The sequence below is a fragment of the Heterodontus francisci genome, chromosome 13 (assembly GCF_036365525.1).
Source record: "Heterodontus francisci isolate sHetFra1 chromosome 13, sHetFra1.hap1, whole genome shotgun sequence".
Classification (NCBI taxonomy): Eukaryota; Metazoa; Chordata; class Chondrichthyes; order Heterodontiformes; family Heterodontidae; genus Heterodontus; species Heterodontus francisci.
The window spans coordinates 97,010,746-97,038,740 of record NC_090383.1 but is presented as its reverse complement, the minus strand read 5'-3'; the positions used below and the strand labels follow the sequence as shown (position 1 = coordinate 97,038,740).

The 27,995-nt window shown below is 44.6% G+C and overlaps 1 protein-coding gene across 1 annotated transcript in view; it reads left to right on the top strand.

Moving 5' to 3' along the window:
* The window catches only part of LOC137376134 (potassium channel subfamily K member 12-like), a 76,652-nt gene extending 56,612 nt beyond the window's left edge, over positions 1–20,040 (top strand). The window contains exon 2 of the mRNA XM_068044147.1: positions 19,142–20,040. Coding sequence (XP_067900248.1) covers positions 19,142–20,040 — 899 coding nt within the window. The remainder of the gene's footprint in view (positions 1–19,141) is intronic.
* Positions 20,041–27,995: the final 7,955 nt, after the last annotated feature.

The window sequence follows — 27,995 nt, the reverse complement described above, 5'->3', positions numbered from 1 at the left end:
AACCATTGAGCAGGCCATCGGGCTTCCGAAGATACAATTCTGTTGCCTGGACCGGTTGGGTGGTGCCCTGCAGTATTCCTCTGCAAGGGTCTCGTGCGTTGCGGTGGTCTGCTGCGCACTCCATAACATGGCCCTCTGGAGAGGAGTGGACCTTGAAGAGGATGAGGCCCTGGAACGACACAGCTCAGAGGAGGAGGAAGAGAAGCAGGAGGTCGAAGTGGAGGAGAATGAAGAGGAAGATACAGAGCAGAGAGTTGTCCAGGGAGATGGCCCGGGCAGGCACAGGAGTCAAAGGTCTCATTAGGATGGCATCAATGCCAGAGAAGATCTGATCCAGGCATATTTCACCTGAGCGCTTCTAACCCCTCACTTTGAGCTGCCTGTGAGAACATTTCCACTGAAGACGCAGCCTTGAATGGATCCACTCTTACCGCCAATGAATGATGCACATCTGTTCAGTGTCCCTGTTCAAAGTCCTTTGCTTCTTTTCACCACTTCATCCCTCTTTTCGAGTTTTGTCATTAAAGAATAGAAGTTCACATGTCTGGAGTCATGTATCAATATATACACTGTTAGCAAAAAGGAACAAAGTGCACATTAACAAGTCAAAGAAACCCCAGTGAACCACTCAGTGCTCTGACCAGCGGGGTGGTCTCCACTCTGGGCCACTTCTATGTGCTGCTCCCCTTGTGGCCACGGATGAGGTGGAGGCAGCCTGCTCACTTGTGTCTGCTTGTGGCTGAGATGCCCGTGGCGGTCATCCTCATCGTGGAGGCCAGTGGGGGCACCTCCAGAGACTGCTCCGCCAGCACCAATGCAGGGGCAGCCTCCATCACTGGACCCTGCTGCACAAATGGTCCCTCAGTCAAAGGAGCCAAGGAGGTGGATGATGATGATGTGCCGTGAAGGGGTGGCACCCTCATCCTCCTCCGCGACAGCCTCAGCCCTTGGATGGCACTCTGGATAGCTGCAGGTAATCACCAGCCGGAGTGCAACTGGCATCCACTCCATGTATCTTTGCTCCAGCAGCTCCACTGACTGGTCAATACTACAGAGTGTTGCATGTATTCTGTGCATGTCAGTGCACTGCTCCTGAATCCCCTCCGAGTGCTGCCGCAAATGGCTCTCCATGAGGTTGGTCGCTCTCTCAATGGAGGAGCTCATGCGTTCAAAGCCCTGGTGGTGCACATGTGCTGAATGGACTCCTCCATTCTCAGCCCATGACCCCACACTGCCTCAGGGAACTTTAACATGTGGGCACACATTGCATTCTGCTGGTCAAAGTAGAGCCATCTTTCTTGTGACTCCCGAGAACCTGCATCTGTGCCCAGCTGACCATGGCTGTGTCTGTCCTCCATCCTCTGAAAAGAACTGTCCACAGCTGCTTCTGCCTCTCTCACCTCCTTCTGCACACTAGTGTCATGCTCTTCACCCTTTCTAACAGCAGGCGAGGACCCACCAATGTGAGTATATTTGTGCTGCTGGAGGGTACGCTTGTATGATGTGATGGTGCTGGCTCTGTTGTTTCGGAAGATTGAGATGCTCTCAGTGATGTGAAAGTACTCTGGCGCTCGCCCTCCACAACTGGCCCTGTTGGAGACACAAGAAGGAGATCATGAGAACCAGCCTTGGAGAGCAGAAATCTCTGCAGAGCTGAGTCTCTGGCATGCTGTTGGATGGGGAGGAGTGCATTCATCCCCTTCATCTACAGATCACAATATCTTTTCACCCTCTCATCCAGGTGTTCCTATCTCTCCGTCCCCCACTTGGTTTCCAGGGGCCACCCTGGCGATTTCCACGCCAGTCATGATAGCAAGCTGGGGCACTCTTCCTCCAGTGTGAGCCCTCTCCTGTGAATTATGTGCCCTCTTCTCCTGCAAGGACAAAAGAGCTCTCTGCTGCCCTCTCTGACAAATGCCAGTGGCTTATTTACGTAAAAAACTGCATGTATCATTGTTGCCAGGTCCTCGACAGTGCTAGGGCGCTTATTGAGGGGTCAGTAAGTACCCTGGGCAGTAGGCAAGATCCAGTGCAACAGGAGGAGAGGCAGAGGTCTGGCACCCGGAGCAGGGCTGCACCTCACTTCATGGATACATTCCTCCCATTGTTAAGGAGCATCATGCACTCTCAGGCTGCTCAGCTGCTGTGTCTGCTGGAGGTTGCATACCTAGAGGCCTGTCATCAAGGTCTTGTTTTGCACTCACCTTGGCACAGCAAAGAAGATCATTAAACCACTTGTGGCACTGTACCCAATTCCCCCACACAACACTTCTGCTGCTTAGTTTCTGTCACCTCCAGCCAGTCCTGCTTAGTTTGGCTGGGTGGCCTTCTCCTGCCACTCTCTGGAAATAGTTCCTCCCTCTTCTCTCTCCCAGCCTCCAGTAGTACCTCAAGGTCTGTATCCGTGAAGTGAGGTGCAGCCCTGCTCCGGGTGCCAGGTTTCTGCCTCTCCTCCTGTTGCACTGGATCGTGGGTACTGCTTCGAAACAGCTGCCACAGTAATGGCTGCTGTGATGCCTTTAAATCGGGCCCACACTTCGAAAGTCCTGCCTCCATCCCATACCCACCGCTGCTAATTGGCCGCAAAAGGCATCCTCAAGGCAATTAGCAACCTGCCTCTGCCAAAACTGCGGGCTTGACAAAACTGCAGCCCTCCCACCCCGGTGTGGGGTCAGGACCTGGATATAGTTCTGACTCTGGTTCTTGACCCCGGAGTCAAAATCCTGCCCACGGTGTCGCTACCATCATTTTGTTAGTGGTTATGCTTATTTAGTTACTGATCTATCACTGTTAGGAGAGACTTGAGATGTTAAATAAAGAATCATAGGGGAAGTTTTGAATGGTCATATTGGCATTAACAAGGCACTACCAGCCTGAAACTGGGGTCAGTAGACTTATCAGCTCTGACAAAGGGTCATTGACCTGAAACGTTAACTCTGTTTCTCTCTCCACTGATGCTGCCAGACCTGCTGAGTATTTCCAGCACTTTCTGTCTTATTTCAGTACACTTATCACCCCATTAACATCTTGTATGAGGTGATCTCTGTTCCAGCAAGAAATAGACCCATCTCTTGCTTGAAGGAATTCAGTGAATCGGCATTCACACCACACAAGCCAGTAATGTTCAACAGGTCCACTATTCTCTGGGAAAAGAAGAACCTCCTAACATCCAACCTAGTTCTGCTCTTACATAACTTGTAAGAGTGACCCATGGTCTTCCATAACCTATTCAGTAGAAACAATTGCACCACATCATCACAATCTAGTCCCTCCATTATATAAATCTTAAGCAAATTGCTTCCAAGTCTGAACTTCTCTAAGATACAGAGACCCAGCTCTTTTCAGCCTATCTGAATCACTAAAGATGCTTTAATATGGGAATTAATCTTGTGGCAGTGGCAGGATCTTGATGCAGATCCTTTCCAAAGCCTCAAAGACCAAAACTGAACACAATATATGGATTGAGGCCTAGCCAATGTCTTGTACAAGGACAAAACAACTTATATTTATACAGTAAAATAAAAGCAATATACTGCGGATGCTGGAAATCTGAAACAAAAACAAGAAATGCTGGATTCACTCAGCAGGTCTGGCAGCATCTGTGGAAAGAGAAGCAAAGAAGGGTCACTGACCCGAAACGTTAACTCTGCTTCTCTTTCCACAGATGCTGCCAGACCTGCTGAGTGAATCCAGCATTTCTTGTTTTTGTTTTATATTTATACAGCACCTTTAATCTAATAAAACGTCCCAAGGCGCTTACCAGGATCATTATAAAACAAAATATGACACCGAGCCACATAGGAGATATTGGGCTGGATTTTATCAGCCTTCGAAGGATGGTTTGGGAGGCAGGGAGAGCAAAAATAGCAAGGGAAGGCGCGGAGTGAAGTGCTCATTGCTTTCTTGATGCTATGGAATTTTACCATGGGCGGGGAAGGTCGAGGACAGCCTTCCCGCCCAGAGGCCAATTGAAGCCCTTAAGTGGTCAGTTAAGGGCCACTTAAGGGTCTCTTTCCACTGCCACTGTTATTTTAACAGCAGTAGGGTATCTGGCAGCCTCCCTGCAAGCTGGGGTGGGGGGGGTGGGTGTGGGGGAAGCCCTCCTGATCGTGCATCCTGTGACCCAAGGAGGGCTCCCCCGATTGCAAGATCCACCCCCCCCCCACCCCACTAAAAGACCCTGCCTTGCCCTCAGTAACGTCATTCCCCCCCCCCCCCCCCCCTCACTGCCTGAGTGGCCTCAGTGAGCCCGATCCCACTCACCTGTCTTCCAGGGCCTCCTACAGTACCAGCAGTGGCCACCACTCCGAGGGGTGTTGCTGAGCCTGCTGAGCTGCCGACCCTCTGATTGGCCAGCAGATCTTGGGGGGAGATCTTGTTTCCTAAAGAAGACGGCATCGCCGACGGCAGGCAGTTAGTTACATGACCTGCTGTTGAATTCGCCTGGGGGTCCGACAAATGGCTGAGGCGGGGTCATTGCCTGCCTTCTGGCCCATTGCCGGGACCCCCTCTGCCAAAATAAAACCCAGCCTATGAGGTCAGATGACCAAAGGCTTGGTCAAAGAGGTAGATTTTAAAGAGTGTCTTAAAGGAGGAAAGCGAGGCAGAGAGGTATATGGAGGCTATTCCAGAACTTAGGGCCTAGGCAACTGAAGGCATGATGCAGCGATTAAAGTCAGCAATCTCAAGAGGCCAGAATTAGACAAGCGCAGATATCTTGGAGGGTTGAGGGGCTGAAGAGATTACAGACATAGGGAGGGATGAGGCCATGGAGGGATTTGAAAACAAATATGAGAATTTTGAAATCAAGATGTTGCTTGACCAGGAGCCAATGTAGGTCAGCGAGCACAGGGGTGATAGGGGAATTGGACTAGGTGCCAGTTAGGACGCAGACAGCAGACTTTTGGATGACCTCAAGTTTATGGAGAGTAGAATGTGGGAGCCCAGCCAGGAGTGCTTTGGAATAGTCAAGCTAGGGGTAATGAAGGTATGAATAAGGATTTCAGCAGCAGATGAGCTGAGACAAGGGCAATGTTACAGCAGTGAAAATAGGTTGTCTTAGTTATGGTGTGAATATGAGGTCGGAAGCTCATCTCAGAGTCAAATGTGACACCAAGGTTGTGAACAGGTTGGCTTAATCTCAGTCTGTTGCCAGGGAGAGGGAGGGTGTCGGTAGCTAGGGAATGGAGTTTGGAGTGGGGACCGAAAACAACAGCTTCAGTCTTCCCAATATTTAATTGGAGGAAATTTCTTTTCATCCAGGACTGCATGTCAGATAAGCAGTCTGACAATTTAGCAACAGTGGAGGAGTCATCAGCATACATTTATTTATTTTTTTATTTAGAGATACAGCACTGAAACAGGCCCTTCGGCCCACGGAGTCTGTGCCGACCAACAACCTCCCATTTATACTAACCCTACAGTAATCCCATATTCCCTATCACCTCCCTACACTAGGGGCAATTTACAACGGCCAATTTACCTATCACCTGCAAGTCTTTTGGATGTGGGAGAAAACTGGAGCACCCGGCAAAAACCCACACAGACACAGGGAGAACTTTCAAACTCCACACAGGCAGTACCCAGAATCGAACCCGGGTCCCTGGAGCAGTGAGGCTGCAGTGCTAACCACTGCGCCACTGTGCCGCCCATTGTAAAAACTAACGCTCTGCTTTTGGATGATGTCGCCAAGGGGCAGCATGTAAATAAGAAATAGGAGGGGGCCAAGGATAGATCTTTGGGGAACACCAGAGGTAATGGTATGCTTTGTTTTATGGTGAATTATCCTGTAAATACACCCAACACCCTATTTGCTTTAGCTATTACTTCACAGCATTGTTCCTGAACCTTTAGAGATTGATGCACTAAAATCGCCAGATCTCTCTTTCCCCACTGGCTTTAATTCTTTTCCCTGAAGGGTGTATGTGTGTTCCGCCTGACCTGTCCACATCCTCTCTTCTAAGTTAAATGTCATTTGCAAGTCGTGGGCCCAGTCCTCCAGCGCATCTAAATCAGTTTGTAATGGTCAAGAATCCTGTACAGTCCTAACTCTCGCACATATCTTGGTATCATCAGCAAAGCTGCAGACAATTCACCCAACATAATATCTAGATCATTAATGAAAATAGTAAATAGCAAAAGTTCTAATGATGTGGGACATCACTGGTGACTGGTCTCCAAGCAGATCCAAATCCATTGACAACCATTTTCTGCCTGTGGGTTTTTTGTCAATTCTCAAGCCTATGCAGTAGATTACCACAAATTCCAGAAGATTCTATCTTGTTCCACAATGCTTGTGATTTTCATTACTATCAGGCAGTTATAGACCACCAAGAGTTTCCTTGCACTGCCTCTACCTGTGTTCTCCTTCCTCTCCTCGCTCCCTTTCTCTGCTTCACTATTCTTCTCTAGCTGTACAATCACCACTTCTCACAATTTGTGCTCCAGAAACCTTTCTTCATCCTTTTTTGTGTAGAGCATCTCCGACTGTTCCTCAAACTCAGTCACTTTGAGCTTGAGAAATCCACCTGGAAACATTTCTTACACTTGTAGCTTCCCTCAACACTTGTAGTTTCTAAAAATTCCCACATCATGTACATTTTTCACTGTCCTGCTATAATAAATTTACAAAAATGATTCAAATAATTATATAACCGAAAGCCAACTGTACTTCAGTGCTGAACTCCAGTTCATGCCAAGCTCCTTGTAATCACTCTGCTGCCTTCTCACATCCATGACCTTTTGCAAGAGTATTGCACAAGAAGAGTATTAACCCCATTAAAGTATAATGGCCTGGATTTTGCAGGCAGCAGCACAGCAAGGGCACTTACCACGAACCTTGAAGAAAGCCTCGCTGAAAAGAACTAGCAGTCTCTGTAGCAAGAACTTTACCCCTCCCTCTGTGCCATTGATTGTAGCGTTCTTTAATTGGGATTCCCAGCGTGGAGCTGCAGTGATGTCATCAAACTGTCCAAACAGCCAATCACATTAAAGAATTCTCACAGACCAGGAAATGAAAAGCACCAAAAATCAAATCACTTTTAAAAAAAATTTACATACAGCAAAATAAAGATTGGGACATAAACACAGAGTAACAGTAGAAGCTGAAAAATCATGAAAAAAACTTTAAAAAATAATTATTTTAAAAAATTAGTTTAAAAATCTAGTAATTAATCATAATGGAAACATTTAACAATACTCCACAAATACAGAATTATTTTTTTCAGGGCCAGGCCTGTTATGCAGCAATGGCAGCTGTTAAAATCCCAGTTACACCTGAGCAAACAGTACAATTTTCTTTGCAGTTTCTAACAGCAATGTAAGAGCGGAAGAGGATATGTTTTCGCCACAACAACTGATTTTACTGATTGCTGGCTCTGGGGCTGGGGGGCATTGGGGCCTGTGGCAGAGCAGAGAGTGTCTGACCATTCTGGGGCTGGGGTGCGTTGGGGCCTGTGGCAGAGCAGAGAGTGTCTGACCATTCTGGGGCTGGGGTGCTTTGGGGCCTGTGGCAGAGCAGTGAATGTCTGACCGTTCTGGGGTTGAGGTACGTTGGGGCCTGTGGCAGAGCAGTGAGTGTCTGACCGTTCTGGGGCTGGGGTGCATTGGGGCCTGTGGCAGAGCAGAGAGTGTCTGACCGTTCTGGGGCTGGGGTGCGTTGGAGCCTGTGGCAGAGCAGTGAGTGTCTGACCGTTCTGGGGCTGAGGTACGTTGGGGCCTGTGGCAGAGCAGTGAGTGTCTGACTGTTCTGGGGCTAGGGTGTGTTGGGGCCTGTGGCAGAGCAGTGAGTGTCTGACCGTTCTGGGGTGCGTTGGGGCCTGTGGCAGAGCAGTGAGTGTCTGACTGTTCTGGGGCTGGGGTGCATTGGGGCCTGTGGCAGAGCAGAGAATGTCTGACTGTTCTGGGGCTGGGGTGCGTTGGGGCCTGTGGCAGAGCAGTGAATGTCTGACCATTCTGGGGCTGGGGTGCATTGGGGCCTGTGGCAGAGCAGTGAATGTCTGACTGTTCTGGGGCTGGGGTGCGTTGGGGCCTGTGGCAGAGCAGTGAATGTCTGACAGCTCTGGGGCTGGGTGCGTTGGGGCCAGTGGCAGAGCAGTGAATGTCTGACCGTTCTGGGGCTGGGGTGCGTTGGGGCCTGTGGCAGAGCAGTGAATGTCTGACTGTTCTGGGGCTGGGGTGCGTTGGGGCCTGTGGCAGAGCAGTGAATGTCTGACTGTTCTGGGGCTGGGGTGCGTTGGGGCCTGTGGCAGAGCAGTGAATCTCTGACTGTTCTGGGGCTGGGGTGCGTTGGGGCCTGTGGCAGAGCAGAGAGTGTCTGACCGCACTGAGCTGGGGTGCGTTGGGGCCTGTGGCAGAGCAGTGAATGTCTGACTGTTCTGGGGCTGGGGTGCGTTGGGACCTGTGGCAGAGCAGTGAATGTCTGACCGTTCTGGGGCTGGGGGGCGTTGGGGCCTGTGGCAGAGCAGTGAATGTCTGACCGTTCTGGGGCTGGGGTGCGTTGGTGCCTGTGGCAGAGCAATGAGTGTCTGACCATTCTGGGGCTGGGGTGCGTTGGGGCCAGTGGCAGAGCAGTGAATGTCTGACCGTTCAGGGGCTGGGGTGCGTTGGGGCCTGTGGAAGAGCAGTGAATGTCTGACCGCACTGGGACTGGGGTGCGTTGGGCCCTGTGGCAGAGCAGTGAGTGTCTGACCGCACTGGGGCTGGGTGCGTTGGGGCCTGTGGCAGAGCAGTGAGCGTCTAACCGCACTGGGGCTGGGGTGCGTTGGGGCCTGTGGCAGAGCAGTGAGCGTCTAACCGCACTGGGGCTGGGTGCGTTGGGGCCTGTGGCAGAGCAGTGAATATCTGACTGCTACTTCAGGATTGCCCCGTTAATCTGCCCTTGCGCTAAATCCTGAAGTTGTGGTCAGTTTCAGAGGGATAATGACAGTAAACACTGACAATCTGCGATCAAAATCCCCCACAAAATCCAGGCCATTGACTTTTGCAACCATGTACTCCAATATATCAAATAATTTTTTTCCCTAAAATATACTTCATTCATAAATGTAAAAAATACATTACAAAACAGTTCAAACTTGACATTTTAGAATGTGCAATAGAGATCAGATTCCTTCAATACAGAACGTGAGTTTCCTCACAACTCCTGCCATTCCATTTTACATGCAACGAACATTTATATTACACAGCAAAAACATATTTTGGTGCATACAGCCCGAGGGGTTTTCAACGGGTTCCAGACCCTTGGTATACTATGGCGCAAGGACCTTACACAGTGTCTTTCCCCACCGAGCCTTTGCGGCAGCTGCTCCAACTTTTAGTGCGTCCCTCAGCACATAGTCCTGGACCTTGGAATGTGCCAGTCTAATAAACTTGCTAGCACATTGTTACGATCGACTGCTCCTGTCAAAGCCCCCAATCACAATATACGATTCTGATTGTGGTGGGACCAACGCACTGTTAATTCAATCCTGTCATTCCACAGATCAGCTAACATATCATTGAAAACTTTCCAAATTAAAGAAAGACCCAGCCAAATTGTACCATCTATTAACCCTCTGAATGAGGCTAACCAAACCAGGTGTCTTTAAATCAACAAATTAACTCTTCAATTAGAAGAACTAAATTCTTAAACACTATAAAGATATAAAATAGAAAAAATAGAGTCCTTGCAAATTTACAGTCCAATGTTGCTTGAAGTCCTCACAGGATGTTGCTCCAAGTCAGCACAGTGGCGCAGTGGTTAGCACCGCAGCCTCACAGCTCCAGTGACCTGGGTTCAATTCTGGGTACTGCCTGTGTGGAGTTTGCAAGTTCTCCCTGTGTCTGTGTGGGTTTCCTCCGGGTGCTCCGGTTTCCTCCCACAGCCAAAAGACTTGCAGGTTGGTAGGTAAATTGGCCATTATAAATTGCCCCTAGTATAGGTAGGTGGTAGGGGAATATAGGGACAGGTGAGGATGTGGTAGGAATATGGGATTAGTGTAGGATTAGTATAAATGGGTGGTTAAGGGTTGGCATAGACTCGGTGGGCCGAAGGACCTGTTTCAGTGCTGTATCTCTAATTCAAATTCAATATTCTCCAGCGAATTTCAACAATTAATGACTTGCAAATGGAATCAATCTGACTTTAGAGTTTTTGAGGGATCAAAGATTGCCTCAGTCTAACTTCTGTTTCTTCAATTTAAATTACCAGAGATCTCTGTTTTGGCTTGACTTTTTCTTAGAATTTTGAGAGATCATAATTAAACAGACTAAATTCCTATTCCTTCAGTTTAAATGGTTGAGAGCTCTTTTTCAGGTGTGCTCATCACAGCTGTCTGTGCCTTCTGTCTGTGTGTTCTGTTCGTACAAACTGTCTCGCTAAAAGCCAGTTCAAACTGAATTGAAACAAATGTATTGCATCAGGCTCACTCCCAGTGGCTCTTTCCATGGTATCGAGAATGCACCCTTTGAATCGCAGTCTCCAAATGGCTGTTTCTAAGGCAATGAAAATGCACCTTCCTATAACTCCTAGGGCTTGCCGGCTCTTAAAGCAATACTGATCCTCTGCAAACCTTAAAGGCAAACCGCATATTTCGGAAAAAAATACTACAGGACCATGACTACATACTTAACATGAAGGTAATGTATACAGTATCATGGCAGTAGTTCTGCTTTGGACTTACCTTAATATACAATTATGCTTAAGAATAGTTATTGTCATTTAGCAATGCCCACAACCCCTGAGCCTCAATTAAAGAGCATGGATTCTTGAACAAGAATGCAAATACTCTTTAATAATTGATGTGACTTCAGCCATCATGTAAAAGAGGATTTTTTTATACAAATTATGCAATCAACTCTTAGACTGTTGGCAGGTTGAAGGAAATTCATGGCTCCCTGGACAAATCAGTTTTGTAAGTTTTCAGCTCACTCACAGTGTGAAACAAACCATAATATTACAGCAATAAGGCTACTCTTAAAGCATTAGTTCTCAGCAAATTTTCATGTCAAACCACAACTGCAGGACAAGGGAACATAGATACAAACTTGTAGAAGGCAAGTACAAAACCAATGTCAGGAAGCACTTCTCAACATTATGACTGAATAATTACTGCAATGATGATTTAGGGAGAGGTGTAGAGATAAAATTAATATTAAAGAAAAACTGTGTTTCACTACAAAAATCAATGACAGAAATTCAATTTTAACTAAAGGTAAAAAGTGAACAGATGGAATAAGGAATTTAAGAGGAGTTTTCTTACAGAGAGTAGTGAGAACATGGAGTGGTCAAAGCATTGATAAATATAAGGGGAGGCTTGTATACATACAGACAGTGGAATAGAGGGATATGTGAGTGAGGTGGGAAAAGATAATTAGAGTGGGGGAAGACTTATGCAGAATATAAAGAGACCCGTTGGGCCAAATATCCTGTTTCTGTGCTTTAGTTTCTATGTAAAATCTCTGTTAGGAATGTTTTTTTATATTCGTTCATCGCCAGCATTTATTGCCCACCCCTAACTGCCCTTGAGAAGGTGGTGGTGAGCTGCCATCCTTGGGGTGTAGGTACACCAACAGTGCTGTTAGGAAGGGAGTTCCAGGATATTGACTCAGCGACAATGAAGGAATGGCGATATAGTTCCAAGTCAGGATGGTGTGTGGCTTAGAGGGGAACTTGCAGGTGGTGATGTTCCCATGCATCTGCTGCCCTTGTCCTTCTAGGTGGTAGAGGTCATGGGTTTGGAAGGTACTGTCGAAGATGTCTTGGCGAGTTGCTGCAGTGCATCTTGTAGATGGTACACACTGCTGCCACCATGCGTCAGTGGTGAAGGGAGTGAATGTTGAAGGTGGTGGAGGGGGTGCCAATCAAGTGGGCTGCTTTGTCCTGGATGGTGTCATGTTTCTTGAGTATTGTTGGAGCTGCACCCACCCAGGCAAGTGGAGAATATTGCATCACACTCCTGACTTGTGCCTTGTAGATGGTGGACAGGCATTGGGGAGACAGAAGGTGAGTTACTCGCCACAGAATTCCTAGCCTCTGACCTGCTCTTGTGGCCACATCATTTACGTGGCTGGTCTAGTTCAGTTTCTTGTCAATGGTAACCCCCAGGATGTTGATAGTGGGGGATTCAGCAATAGTAATGCAATTGAACATCAAGGGGAGATGGTTAGATTCTCTGTTGTTTGAGATGGTCATTGTCTGGCACTTGTGTGGCGCAATTGTAATTTGGCACTTATCAGCCCAAGCCTGAATGTTGTCCAGGTCTTACTGCATCTGGACACAGACTGCTTCGGTATTTGAGAAGTCATGAATGATGCTGAACATTGTGCAATCATCAGCGAACATCCCCACTTCTGACTTTATGACGGAGGGAAGGTCATTGATGAAGCAGTTGAAGATGGTTGAGCCTAGGACACTATGCTGAGGAACTCCTGCAGTGATGTCCTTGGACTGAGATGATTGATCTCCAACAGCCACGACCATTTTCTTTTGTGCTAGGTATGACTCCAAGCAGCGGAGATTTTTCCCCTGATTCCCATTGACTCCAGTTTTGCTCCTTGATGCCATACTCGGTCAAATGCTGCCTTGATATCAAGGGCAATCTCTCTCACCTCACCTCTTGAATTAAGCTCTTTTGTCTATGTTTGGGCCAAGGCTGTAATGAGGTCAGGAGCTGAGTGGCCCTGGCGGAACCCAAACTAAGGGTCAGTGAGCAGGTCATTGCGGAGCAAGTGTTGCTTGATAGCACTGTCGACGACCCCTTCCATCACTTTACTGATGATCAAGAGTAGACTGATAGGACGGCAGTTGGCCAGGTTGCATACATCCTGCTTTTTGTGGACAGGACATACCTGGGCAATTTTCCAAATTGCCAGGTAGATTACAGTGTTGTAGCTGTCCTGGAACAGCTTGTCCAGGGGCGCGGCAAGTTCTGGAGCATAGGTCTTCAGTACTATTGCCGGAATGTTGTCAGGGCCAATAGCCTTTGCAGTATTCAGTGCCTTCAGCCATTTCTTCATTTCACGTGGAGAGAATCGGATTGACTGAAGACTGGCATCTGTGATGGTGGGGACCTCAGGAAGAGGCCGAGATGGATCATCCACTTGGCACTTCTGGCTGAAGATGGATGCAAATGCTTCAGCCTTATCTTTTTCAATTATGTGCTGGGCTCCCCCATCATTGAGGACAGGGATATTTATGGAGCCTCCTCCTCCTGTTTGTTGTTTCACTGTCCACTACCATTCACAACTGGATGTGGTAGGACTACAGAGCTTAGATCTGATCTGTTGGATATGGGATCTCTTAGCCCAGTGTATCGCATGCTGCTTCCATTGTTTGGCATACAAGTAGTCATGCGTTGTAGCTTCACCAGGTTTACACCTCATTTTGAGGTATGCCTGGTGCTGCTCCTGGCATGCCCTCCTGTACTCTTCACTGAACGAGGCTTGATGGTAATGGTAGAGTGGGGGATATGCTGCACCATTAGGTTACAGATTGTGGTTGAATACAATTCTGCTGCTGATGATGGCCCACAGTGCCTCTTGGCAGCCCAGTTTTGAGTTGCTAGATCTGTTCGAAATCTATCTCATTTAGCACAGTGGTAGTGTTACACAACACGATGGTGGGTATCCTCAGTATGAAGATTGGACTTCATCTCCACAAGGACTGTGCGGTGGTCACTCCTACCAATACTGTCATGGACAGATTACATCTGCAACAGGTAGATTGGTGAGGATGAGGTCAAGTAGGTTTTTCCCTCGTGTTGGTTCCCTCACCACCTGCCGCAGATCCAGTCTAGCGGCTATGTCTTTTAGGACTCGGCAAGCTCGGTCAGTAGTGGTGCTACCGAGCCATTTTTGGTGATGGACATTGAAGTCCCCCACAAGAATACATTCTGTGCCCTTGCTAACCCCAGTGCTTCTTCCAATTAGTGTTCAACATGGAGGAGTACTGATTCATCAGCCGAGCTGAGTGGGGGGGGGGTGATGGTGTGGTGGGGGGTGGGGGGTTACGATAGGTGGTAATCAGCAGGAGGTTTCCTTGCCCATGTTTGACCTGAAGCCATGAGACTTCATGAGGTCCGGAGTCAATGTTGAGGACCCCCAGGGCAACTCCCTCCCACTGTATACCACTGTGCCGCCACCTCTGGTGGTCCATCCTGACATACCCAGGGATGGTGATGTCTGGGACATTGTCTGTAAGGTATGATTCCATGAGTATAACTATATCAGGCTGTTGCTTGACTAGTCTGTGGGACAGCTCTCCCAATGTTGGCATAAGCCCCAGATGTTGGTAAGGAGAGCTTTGCAGGATCGACAAGACTAGGTTTACCATTGTCATTTCCAGTGCCTAGGTCAATGCCGGGTGGTGCATCCAGTTTCATTCCTTTTCTGTCTAAGATTCAGTTCATATTGGCTTTAATTCTGTCACAGTACGCAAAAAACTTGAAAATCAACTTCACTCACAGATATCATGTCACAGGTTCATTCATTACGTCCAGTGAGGCCATATAGGTAGAACTTAGAAATAAGAAAGGGGTGATCACTTTGATGGGATTATGCTATAGCCCCCCAATAGTCAGAGGGAATTGGAGGAGCATATATGAAGGGAAATCACAGATAGGTGTAGGAATTATAGGGTTGTTATAGTAGGTGATTTTAACTTCCCTAATATTGACTGGGACTGCCTTAGTGCTAAGGGATCAGATGGGGAAGCATTTGTTAAGTGTGTCCAGGATAGTTTTCTGAAGCAGTATGTGGATGGCCCTCCTAGACAAGGGGCTGCACTCGACCTCCTCTTAGGAAATGAGGTTTGGCAGGTGGTTGATGTGTCAGTGGGGAGCACTTTGGGACCAATGACCATAACTCTATTAGCTTCAAGATAGTTATGGAAAAGGATAGGACTGGTCCTGAAGTTGAAGTCCTTAATTGGGGTAGGCTAATTTCGATGGCTTCAGACAGGAACTCTCAAAAGTTGATTGGGAGAGGCTGTTTACAGGTAAAGGGACGTCTGACAAGTGGGAGGCTTTTAAAAGTGAGATAGGAAGAGTTCAGGGCTGGCATGTTCCTGTTAGATTGAAGGGCAAGGCTAGCAAGTTTAGGGAACCTTGGTTGACGAGGCATATTGAAGGTCTGGTCAGGACAAAGAAGGAGGCATATGTCAGGTATAGGCAGCTGGGATCAAGCGAGTCCCTCGAGGAGTATAGGGGATGTAGGATTACACTTAAGGAAATTAGGAGGGCGTAAAGGGGCCATGATATTTCCCTGGCAGATAAGATAAAGGAGAATCCTAAAAGATTCTATAAGTATATTAAGAGTAAAAGGGTAGCTAGGGAGAGAGTAGGTCCCCTTAAGGATCAGTGTGGTAATCTATGTGTGCAGCCACAGGAAATGGGCGAGGTCTTAAATGAATACTTCTCTTCTGTATTTACCATGGAGAAGGTCATGGAAGCTAGTGAGTACAAGGGAGGGAACACCGATATCCTGGAGCATATCAACATTACAAAGGAGGAGGTGTTGGAGGTTTTGAAGCACATTAAGGTGGATAAATCCCCAGGGCCTGACCTAGGATGCTCTGGGAAGCAAGGGAGGAGAATGCTGGGGCCCTGGCAGAGATTTTTGTATCATCATTAGCCATGGGTGAGGTACTGGAAGACTGAAGGATAGCTAATGTTGTGTCTTTATTTAAGAAGGGCAGCAGGGATAAGCCAGGGAACTACAGGCCGGTGAGCCTTACATCAGTGGTGGGAAAGTTATTGGAAGGGATTCTGAGAAACAGGATTTATATGCATTTGGAAAGGCAAGGTCTGATTAGGGATAGTCAGCATGGCTGTGTGCATGGGAAATCATGTCTCACGAATTTGATTGAGATTTTTGAGGAGATGACCAAGAGGATTGACGAGGGCAGGGCGGTGGACGTTGTCTACATGGACTTTAGCAAGGCCTTTGACATGGTCCCGCATGGTAGGCTAGTCCGGAAGGTTCGAACACATGGGATGCAGGGTGAGCTAGCCAATTGGATGCAAAATTGGCTTGGTGATAGGAGGCAGAAGGTGGTAGTGGAGGGTTGTTTTTCAGATTGGAGGCCGGTGACCAGTGGTGTGTCGTAGGGATCGGTGCTGGGCCCTCTGTTGTTTGTCATATATATTAATGACTTGAATGAGAATGTAGGGGGCATGATTAGTAAGTTTGCAGATGACACCAAAATTGTTAGTATAGTGGACAGTGAAGAAGGTTGTCTAAGGTTACAACAGGATATAGAGCAACTGGGAAAGTGGGCAAGGGATTGGCAAATGGAATTTAATGCAGACAAGTGCGAAGTGTTGCATTTTGGGCAATTAAACCAGGGCAGCACATATACAGTGAATGGCAGGGCCCTGGGGAGTGTTGTTGAGCAGAGAGATCTTGGGGTGCAAGTACATAGTTCTCTGAAAGTGGCAACACAGGTAGACAGGGTGGTGAAGAAGGCATATGGCATGCTTGCCTTCATCAGCCGAGGCATTGAATACAAGAGTTGGGACATCATGTTACAATTGTACATAACGTTGGTGAGACCGCATTTGGAATACTGTGTGCAGTTTTGGTCACCGCACTACAGGAAAGATGTGATTAAGCTAGAGAGGGTGCAGAAAGGATTCACTAGGAGGTTGCCTGGTTTGGAGGGCTTGAGTTATAAAGAGAAATTGTTTAGGCTGGGTCTCTTTTCCCTGGAGCGAAGGAGGCTGAGAGGGGACATGATAGAGGTATATAAAATTATGAGAGGCATAGATAGGGTAGATAGCGAGAGTCTGTCTCCCATGGTAGGGGTGACTAAAACTAGAGAGCACAGATTTAAGGTGAGAGGGAGGAAGTTTAAAGGGGATCAAAGGGGTAAATTTTTCACACAAAGAATAGTGGGTATCTGGAATGAGCTGCCTGAGGAGGTGGTGGAGGCAGGAACAGTAGCGACATTTAAGAGGCATCTGGACAGGTACTTGAATGAGCAAGACATAGAGGGATATGGAATTAATGCAGACAGGTGGGATTAGTATAGATAGACATTATGGTCGGCAAGGACCTGGTGGGCCAAAGGGCCTGTTTCTATGCTGTGCGACTCTATGACTCTTTGACTGCATCATTGTGACAATTCGTCTGCTGTCAGGCATTTTGATTGAAGGAGGAGGCAAGCTATTCAATTCAAATATAAACATGCTGTGTGATATGTTCAAATACATTTCTGATCAGCTTTTTCAATTTAATAAATAGCTATTTAAATTCTATTTGGCCGTAGTTACTGTTTATAAGAGGATAAATCAGTCTGTTTTTTTTCAAATTACTAAGTCTATATGAGACTTTTAAAGAGGCAAGAGGTTACCTGTAATAAAAAGAAGAAAATAGACTTACATTTATATCGTGCCTTTCATGACCACAGGACATCCCAAAGCGCTTTACAGCCAGTGAAGTATTTTTGAAGTGTTGTAACTGTTGAAATGTATAAAATGCACAGCTAGTTCCCACAAACAGCAATGTGATAATGCTGGTGATTGATGGCACTGGGGATAACTCCACTGTTCTTCTTCAAAACAGTGCCATGGGTTCTTTTATGTCCATCAATGAGGGCAGATGGGGCCTTTGTTAAACATCCCATCCAAAAGGCAGTACCTTGGACAGTGCAGCACTTCCTCAGTACTGCCATTGAAGTGTCAGCCTTGAATGGTGGGCTCAAGTCGTGGAGTGGGACTTGAACCTGAAACCCTCTGACTCAGGGCAAGTGTACTACCAACTGAGCCACAGCTGACATCTGGCACTGATTTTTGCCTCTGCTGGGGGTGAGAATGGAGGCAGGTAGGCACAGAATTTTGCGCCGCTGACCTGTGCGCCAGTTTCCCTGGCACCATATGTCCCTCAGGCCATTTTTTTGGAGGTGGGTAGCCAATTCACCTAGGTAGTGGCCACCAAGGCCAATTGTCGGAGACCAAATGGGATTTTCCAGTCGGCCTCCAGATCCCCGCAGGTAGCAAGGGACAGTTTAGCTGCCTTGAGGCGACCTCCTGGTGGCCTGCTGGGGGACCAGTGCTCCAGTCTGGCTTAGAGGCCTTGCCTGCCTGGCTGCCTTCAGCTACAGATGCAAGCCATCCTGTGGAGGGCTACACCCCCACAATGGTGGCCAGGCAGCTGAATCTATTTTTTACTATCCCTTTGACAAAGTTGGAGGGAGGGCCCCTCCAGTTTGGAGTGTAGTCTCACTCATGTACCTGCCATGGCATCCTGCTGCTGTTTTCAAACTAGAGGACCTCTTATTGGTTCACCAGCTTCGAGAACCAACCCACCATTCTTAATTGGATGGCAAGCCCACCCTATGGCCACTAAGTGGCCAATTCGGGAGAAATCACAAGTGATTGACTGTTCCCAACTCTGTGAGGGCTTCTGACCCCCATTTGAGGCCTGACAGCGATGTCCTGAAGCCCTCAGGAAAATCCCGCCCCGATCTTTGAAGCAAATCTGTCAGAAATTTGAAAAGACCATTAGCTGGTAAGAAACTTCTATGATTCGTGAGAAAATAAAAAGAACAACAACAGCATAGAACGTAATTCAAATTCAGCTTAGCATAGAAGGTGCGAGTAATTAATTATTTTATACAATGATGAGCCAAATAAGCTTAATTATTTCTGTGAAAAATATATTTTGAATTAATGGCATTTTTAATGTTTAATAAACCTATTTGGCAGTTAAAGCTGAAAACAATACATGATGGAAAGCAATTTGTTCTCAGTTTGGAAAACAGCCTTGTTTGTATAAATGAATAATTTATAGAACTGAACATATATTAAGTGCTGAACTGCCTTAAGTTATATTAATTCAGCATCGAAGCTGTTAGTCAGTACAACAGACAAATTAGCCACACAAGACATGCTGGAAGGTCCATTTGGTTTACATAATTGGTCAGCTAGGATATCAGGTAAATGGTTCCCCAGTACATGTTTAAGGGTTGTTCATATGAATGACAAAGTCATAAAACCCACTCTTTTTCAAACATCACAGATCTGAAATGTTAACTCTGTTTTTCTCTCCACAGATACTACCTGACCTGCTGAGTATTTCCAGCATTTTCTCTTTCTATTTCAGATTTCCAGCATCCGCAGTATTTTGCTTTGGTAACCCACCCTTTTTCTTTGTTTTGTTTTAGGTTTTGGCATGACAACTCCAGCAACTGTGGCAGGAAAAGTGTTTCTGATATTTTATGGCCTACTCGGATGTGCAGGGACCATTCTGTTTTTTAACCTCTTCCTGGAGCGCACCATTACCCTGCTGGCTTTTATCATGAAGGCATGCTACCAGAGGCAGCTGCGGAGTAAAGGCCTGCTGCCTCCCATCATTTGCCAGCAATCTGCCATCACGGACACGGCTAGCTTGACTGGATGGAAGCCGTCTGTGTACTACGTCATGCTGATCCTCGGCATTGCAGCGATTATAATCTCCTGCTGTGCTTCCGCAATGTACACGCCAGTGGAAGGATGGAATTACACCGACTCATTGTACTTCTGCTTTGTCACGTTTAGTACTATTGGCTTTGGGGATCTGGTCAGCAGTCAGAACGCAGCCTATACAAATCAGGGATTGTACAGATTTGCTAATTTTGTATTCATACTCTTGGGGGTGTGTTGTATCTATTCGCTCTTCAATGTCATCTCCATCGTGATCAAACAGTTCCTCAATTGGCTACTGAAGAAACTAGAATGTAGGTGCTGCCCAAGGTGCCGGCGAGGAAAGATGCGCACTGGGCGGCGCAATGCTATCACGCCAGGACAATCTCGTATCCGTAGGAACCACGTCTTGGCAGATACAGATGGGCCATGTGACAGTGATGGAGAGGGAAGGCGGCTCTCTGGGGAAATGATCTCCATGAGAGACCTCACTGCCTCCAACAAGGTGTCACTCGCCATCCTGCAGAAGCAGCTTTCAGAAACTGCCAATGGTTATCCTCGGACAGTTTGCGTCAACACAAGGCAGAATGGTTTCTCAGGTGGGGTGGGTGCTTTAGCCATTATGAATAACAGGTTAGCAGAAACCAGTGAAAGTAGGTAATAAATAAAAAGCTTTAGTGGCAATCAGGGCAGTCTGATTTTATTCAGAAAATGTACAATGAGTACCAAGGCTGATTACTCATCCTGGTGTCTTCTACAGCTCACCTCCATTATACCCAGAGTGATTCATTACATCTCACTCCACATAGAGTCTCAAGGTCTGCAGGAGTCACCTTAAAATATATACATTTCTGAGGAAGCATCTATTATTACCAGAGTTTTTCTCCCAGTTTAAAAGGTACTTCCCTCTTCCCATGTTTTTTGTTGTTTGCAGTCTTTCCTGGTAGGTTTATATAGTTCTTTCCAATAGGTGACGATTCAGAGCAAGATCAAGATTGCACCATATTGTTCAAAAGCTCTCCAAACCTTCATCATCTGACTTTTCCCTTATGACAGAAAATGTGCCTGCTGAGAAAACTCTTCTCATATTTAAAATAAGCTGTAACACATTGCGTGTCCTTGCAATCTCTGGAACCCAGATACACACCACAAAGAAAGCATTGTACTTGTTTTATTTACAAATCGGCATTGGTCAGGTTTGCAAAGCCTTGGTAGCATTGGGAATGATATATTATTCATATTCTAATTATATCAATGATCAGGAAATCAGGAAAATGCAGCAGAAAATATTGATATGTTCTGTACCCTGAAAAGCAATGTAAGAAGACTTGTGTGAACAACTGTCCAATGAATAGGTCAATGAATCACAATCAGACTTGCAAAGAGATAACCGGAACAGATTAAATGGTTGGTTTGGATTCTGGCCAACTATTTGCATTGTACTAAAATTGTAACAAAATTTAAATTTCTCAACCAGACCCCGTCTCGCTAAAACAAATCTCACCTATCACTCCATCCAACTTACAGTTTTTTGAGGATCTTCCTCATATCTCCACTGGGGTCAGCTCAACCCATGTAAAATCCAATATGATCCAAGTCTACTAGTAATTTATGAGTAATTGGCCAGTCTGCATTTAGAATACAAACACTGTTGCTGCAGAAGAGCAGAAGTGATATGGATAGGGCACTGTATTGTATTGTTAGATAATAACTGAGAACTAAACGACAGCCTTGTTAGGGCCTCAGCAGACCCAAAAGGGATGATTTTGAACTGCCACTCGCTTACGACTTGCATGAGGAAAAGGCAGCTGGACCCTGAAGTGTTATGTAAACAAATTAAAAGTGAACTATTATTAAGTATTTCACCACTTTCAGAATTAGTAGGAATTTTCCAATAGTTGCATTTGAAATAACCTCCATAGTTTTGTAATTAAAACGATCCAGCCAAATTTCTGAATTAGAACAGAGCTGAGAAATAAGGAGATAAATACAGAGACGATGTAACAATGTATGGAACATGGTGGTGCTAAGAGTATGAATAAAAAAAAGTAACCAGTCAGGAATGAAGAGTGGAGAATATGAGGCTGAATGAATATTGTGTAGTTTTTCTCAGCTTGCCTTTAAAAGGTTTGGATGTAGAAGAAATCTCTGCCTTGCGATGTGTTTTAGCCTTAACCTCAGAAGAGCACCCCTACTTCATTGGTATGATATTTCCTGCACCATCTGACCTATGTGCTCGAACAGAGATTGCTAATTTAGTGCCAGTTAGAGCTGCATTTGAGGCAGTTGACCATTTTTTGCTCAACATTTCCGTGTCATCTGAATGCAACTGTGAGACGAAAATAAAAGTGACCAATCATGACTGTATTCACACTTTAGAAGCATCTGCAAGGTCAGGGTATTTGTACAATCGGTGAGAATTCGGCACATCCAGTTGTAAAATGCACAGAGCCCTGTACAACTAGGGCAAAATAGGTATTGACAAACTGTTGCATGGACCAGGACTTCAAGGTCATGATTGGTAACTTTCTGGGAAAAAAGGGTTGAACTTTTTAGGCCGAGGCTGAAGGTGCTCAGGGTAGGAGTGGGACACCCACAAGATTTCACTGCATCCAAAGAGCGCACCAGGGTCTGGACAGAAATCAGAAAAGGTTTTACAACATGATAAAAGCACAAAGGTAATGCAAGAGTATTACCATATTTTAATATACATTGAAGGATATAGATTAAGGATTCTTTTTGGTGTCTTTTGTTAAAAATTGAGTTAAATAAATACCGACATCAGTCAAATAAATGAATGCAATGCCATGAGTCCTAATGCATGGACTCGATGGGCTGAATGGCCTCCTTCTGTGCCATAAATGACTCTATGACTATGAAAAGCAGTCCTCACACAGTAAAATGAATGAATGCTAATTCACATTGTTCTTATGATTGAAGGCCAACCTGTCCAAAATACTAGGGCAATATATCTGCAGGTTTGTCTGGTAGGAGCCTTTGTCAAAACATGATTAGCACATGGTGCAGTTGGAATGGAAACTCTCAGTGGGTTGAGTGCTGGTATGTATTATATTATATATTTCATACTGTGTATTGTGTGCCATACTCATTCTGTACAAGTACTTTATAGTTGAATGAATGAAAGTACAGTATTCAAATGGAGAAATGTGCTTAGGTACTAATAATATCCCATCTGCTGTCTTCACAGAGTTCAGAAAACGTGTTGGCCATCAGGTTACAGTGCATATGAACCATCATCAGCTGCAGTTGAATCAGACACTTAGCATCCATTACTTGTCAACGAGGATGAGGCATTTTAGGGTTCTTCAGCCCATTGTAGAGATTTACTGTTCTACTCTCAGACAGATATGTGCCTCATGAGGAAATGCCCTCAAATAGTTTTAAAAAGCCAAGGAGCATTCAACTGACAGAGGTAGTGGCATTTCTGGGCCATCATGTTGTCCTGTACAATTGATTACAGGCACTGTTTAAGAAAGCATTGCACCTCCGGTAACTGGAATACAAAATATATGGCATTACTGCACATGCATCACAGTTGTTCTCAGATGCAAGTAACATGGCTTCTGAATCATAGCCAGCTCGTCAGTGACTCAGCAGACAAGCATCACTGCTTTACCTCAGTGGGGGAGCACTTAGGAATGGAGCAGAAACAACATATAAAACGACAGTAAAAGCTTTGTTATCCAGCATTTCACCAACCGGCAAGTCTATTATCTGGAATTTCCAAAATCTCCCAAAGCTGTCCTGGCTGAGTTTTCCTGAGTACAATCGATTGTTCTCGGCATTAGTTAGTGATGCTCGTTGGAAAGGGCTGTCTCCCACTCGAACTACAGGTATATTGGTGCACCAACTGCGAAGGATTAAGGAAAAATTTAAAATCAGCTTTCTCAATGCTGAGTCGTGGGTATCCTTCAGTCTTCCGGCAATAACTTTGGAACGGAACATTGGATCTCAACCCGCCTTGGTAAGTACAACTGTTGATTAATTGGAATTTTTGATTATCAGCCATCTCTCAGGTCCGGCACATGCTGGATAACAAAGCTTTTACTGTACATGAATCACAAGGGGCAATTTAAAACACCTCAGCAAAGCATCTCGGGTCCTTATGCCACATGCTATCAACACCACAAGCCCTCAAATACTGCATGCACGCAATTACCACAAGTACTCAAATATTATGTGCACTCAAACACCCCATGTATTCAGTCAATAATAAAATCTGCCACGATTAATATATCTTGTAGTCTATGATTCTTTTATTGTGCCAAAGAGAAAATGGGGTATATTTTGACTTTGCGTAACAGAGTAAAACAGGTGATAGCGACTCGACAGCCCTTTTTACATCTCTCCCCGGTTTCTATTTCCATTGACTTCAGTCAAAAGAAAATTTGGGAGAGATGTAAAAATGGCTGTTGAGTCGTTAACAGCCATTATACACCAACGCACAAAGTCAAAATCAATCCCAATGTTTTTTCAAAAGTAGAACAAAATGCAGCTCTTAGCCAAAAATAACCATAAGCCAGAGATTTCCTGATTACTAATATATTTAATAGAAAGTTAATTCTCAGTGAAAAAATAGAATATTATTACATTTGAATTTTACAAAAGTGCTGCTACTTTTACATTACAATCAAGTGGAATTTATTGGAAATATCTTTACGCATTATATGGTTTTATTCTACATACTAGGTTTTTAATTCCAAATGGTCATTGTATTTTTATATCAATTATTCAAATATTCAACAGTCCCTTGTTAAATTCTTTTTTGTGTGTAGTCATCTGGCAGTGCTATATATATATTTAGATTATTTTTAGACATTAAGTACTAAATGTGCTGATATTTTGAAATCTCACCCTCCTTTCATCATAACTAACTGGTCTGAAGTGAATTAAAAACTCAGTTTTATCTTCAATCCCAGCCTCCCTCAATGGAGTAATTCTATTGGGTTCACAAGGCCTTAAGAGTCTGTAACAAGCAATGTTTGCAATTAACTAATTTTAAAAGTTCATTTCGCATGGAACAAGGGTGGAAACCAGCAGGTCCTGAAGATTTGCCTATCTTATGTTCTATTATTTTCTTCATTACTATTTTAAAAGTTAGATTAAATCCACTAAATTCCTGCCCTTGACTTATTTTAGGTTCCCTTGTACTGTTTGTATTTAATCCTCTTGCTTCACTGTGAAAATGGATGCATAGTACTCATTAACAAGTCTTCCATTTCCTTATTGTCCATTATAATCTCACCTGTATCAGTCATTAATAGGCTCATATTCCCTTTTACCACTCTCTTTTTCTTTATATATTTATTTTAAAAATTGTTAGCTGTGATGTCTCTTGCAAGCTTTTTTATAATCTTTTTTTTCACTGCTCAATACGTTCTTTCCGTCCCTTTGTTTTTTTTTATTAGCTCTCTCAGTCCTCTGGATTCCCACATTTCTTTGTACTTGTGTAAGCCTTTTCTTTTAGCTTGATACTGTCCCTTACCTCATTTGTTGACCATGGTTCCTTAACTGCAGAAGTGATAGTTATGACTTGTACAACATATCCTCCTGTATCAAACAGAAATAGCTGTCACTGCAATTGTTAAATCTGTAACTTGCTACAGCAATTAGTTTTCTTCAGAAATGAGGCAGGATCTAATATCACCAGTGAAAAGAGTGCATTTGTGATAGATTAGAATATATTGAGGAAAAGTCATGTTTAAATACACTTGGTGTATGCTCTTTGTCAATGCTCCTCCTGCTACATCATGGGAAGTAAGCAAGGCTTTCCAACATATGCTGTGCCTGTCATTGTCATGTTACATTAAAACTGGCACTGTCCTCTGAAAACCCATTCTAGATTAGCCAAATACTCATAAGAAAAACATAGGTCCATACTTTTCTGATGATATACACCGTTATGAAATAAATATACTGATCAAACTGGTGAGGAAATGTATCTGTTTTTGCAAATTCTCTTTAAAGTATATTTTTAAAAATTTGTTCTTGGGATATGAGCATTGCTGGCAAAGCCAGCATTTATTGCCCATCACTAATTGTCCTTGGGAAGGTGGTTGTGAGCCGCCCCTTGAACTGCTGCAGTCCGTGTGGTGTAGGTACACCCACAGTGCTGTTCTGTACTGGTTTAATGCAACTGAGTGGCTTGCTATGCCATTTCAGAGTGCAGTTAAGAGTCAATCACATTGCTGTGGATCTGCAGTCATCTCCAGACTGGGTCAGGATGGCAAATTTCCTCCCCAGTAGGTTATTAGTGAACCAGATGGGTTTTTACAACAATCTGATGGTTTCATGATCATTATTCATGAGAGTAGCAATTTATTAATTAATTGAATTTAAATTCCTCCAGCTGCTATGGTGGGATTTGAACCCTCATCTCTGAAGAATTAGTCTGGGCCTCTGAATTACTAGTCCAGTAATGTTCCCACTGTGCTACCATTCCCATATTATTATCACCTAAAGGTGATTTTCTTCTAGTCATGAAATTATGGCATTGTTACAACCAGATGAGAAAGGCGTCTAGGGGTCCCTCTCAGCCTTCACCTGGTCTTACTGTAACAGGGTTTAATTTTTTAAACACACTGTGTTTTGAGCTCCTCCTTGGTGAATCCTTATTCACTGCTTTCCAATTATAAGGCAAAGAAACGAGCACAAACAGGCTTTCTTAGGTTTAAAGAAGAAAAGTGAAAATTATTAAAACTTAAACTTAAACTCTAACTCGGTTAATGGCTTACAGATACATGATGCGCTCATGCTAGCATGCATATACGATACATACATGCAGATAGGGACAGAAAAGAGCAGAAGAAAAAATAAAGTGGAAAAGTTTGAGACAATCTCTGAGGAGGGTTTTTGTTACTGTGCTTCGAGCTCACTGTAGAGTCCTTGATTAAAGATATGATCTTGCTTTTCGTTGGGGCCCAGTATTCTTCTTAAACTTTGTTCACTGTAGGAGACTTTTCTCTCTCTTGGAGTTCACTTGTCTTCAGTGGGTTTCAGAGTTCTGTGAGAAAGAGATGGGAGCAGACAGGAGGAGAGGAGATCTTTTTAAATCCAGGAGCAAAGAGCTTTCTTCCAGTTCAAACACTGTCTCTACAATTTAAAACTCCCCAAGTTGACCAACAGGGTAGTCACGTGACCGACTGGTTTGACCAGGTCTGTTCTGTGTATTGGGAGCAGGGGATAGCTCCTTCTTCCAACACTGTCTGCTAATATGCAAAAATGCCTTTCCATCCAGGGGGCCTGGAAACCACTTCTAACAGTCCTTCTCATCTTCCCAGAAACAATTTGAAATTTAATGTCCATGTGGTGAAATTAATGTGCCTCATTCTTGGCAGGTGGGGGTCTGCATGACAGTATGTAAATAGCAAAAGCAAGGAAATGGGAAACAATTGCTTTGCACTTACTAATGTCAAGTTAGTGCCTGGAAAGGAACAGTAGAAGTAATTAAGAGCTGAATGTAGTTTTTGAACAGACATGTGGCTGTCTTTCCTTCTTGTATAAAGTTAAGGAGAAAAGTATTTTATTAACTTGTACAAATCAATGGCAGTTTGGTTCAACAGTTACATTTTCATTGTACATTTGGAGGATAATATACTTCCCAAGTCTTAGCAGAATTATATCTATGTCAGTACAAAGCTAAATGTGGCTTTTGCTGAAAAAATTTCCAATACTTTTAAATTGTCAGAACACAATGAATACAATGCAGTCCATGCTGCAGTGTTTGCAGTTTAATTTCTGCATTACCTTGGTATCTGTCCTCAAGTCCTGCTGCTTCTGCCCCACATCCTTCATGCCTTTGGGTTTCTGAGCCAGCTTTGACATACTTCATTATTTTCATCCAGGCAGTTTGGACCTTAATTTGGTTGGTGCATCTGAAACATCTGATTCTGCAAAAGTCATCTTATTTGTCATGCAGACTATTTAAAAAAAGGCTGTTGAGATCCCAATCAGAAAAATGGGGATTGCTCCATTCTGATTTCCTCACAGCAGAGCTATATTACCAGTGATTAGACAGTCTGTTAACTGCTTGACAAATGTGAAAATGCGAATCAGTGTAGGTACCCACTGATTGGCCTGTTTATCAGACAAGATTTTCAAAATCATGAAAAATTTAATCTAAGTACAGGAAATTCAGGTCTACCTGCCAGTTTAATGGACAAATGTAATTCATGAACAGAAATGTGTAAACTTTAAGAGTTTTTTCTACAGGTGTGAAATAAGACCTTTTTATCCTTTATGTTGTCCCCTTTAACATTTTCCAACTGTGTGTTGTCCTCTTCAGCCTTTATGTTATCCCAAATGTAAAAAAAATCTCAGATTGTTATTCTCAATATAATATTCCAGCCTGTTTAGCCATTTTCAATGTATTTGTTCTTATTAACACTTTATCATGCTGTGAAACACCAGGTTCACTCACTGCAGGGCTTGGCTCTTATTTACATTCCATTTTATTTACTTGTCTTTTCTCATTTTCAGAAAAAAATTTGATGCCAAGGTGTCTCTTTAATGTCCCTCCACTCAGTTAGGCTATTTCCTTTCTGTGCCGAATCAACAAATATGAAAATTTATGGCAGTACATTTTAATAAAATGTT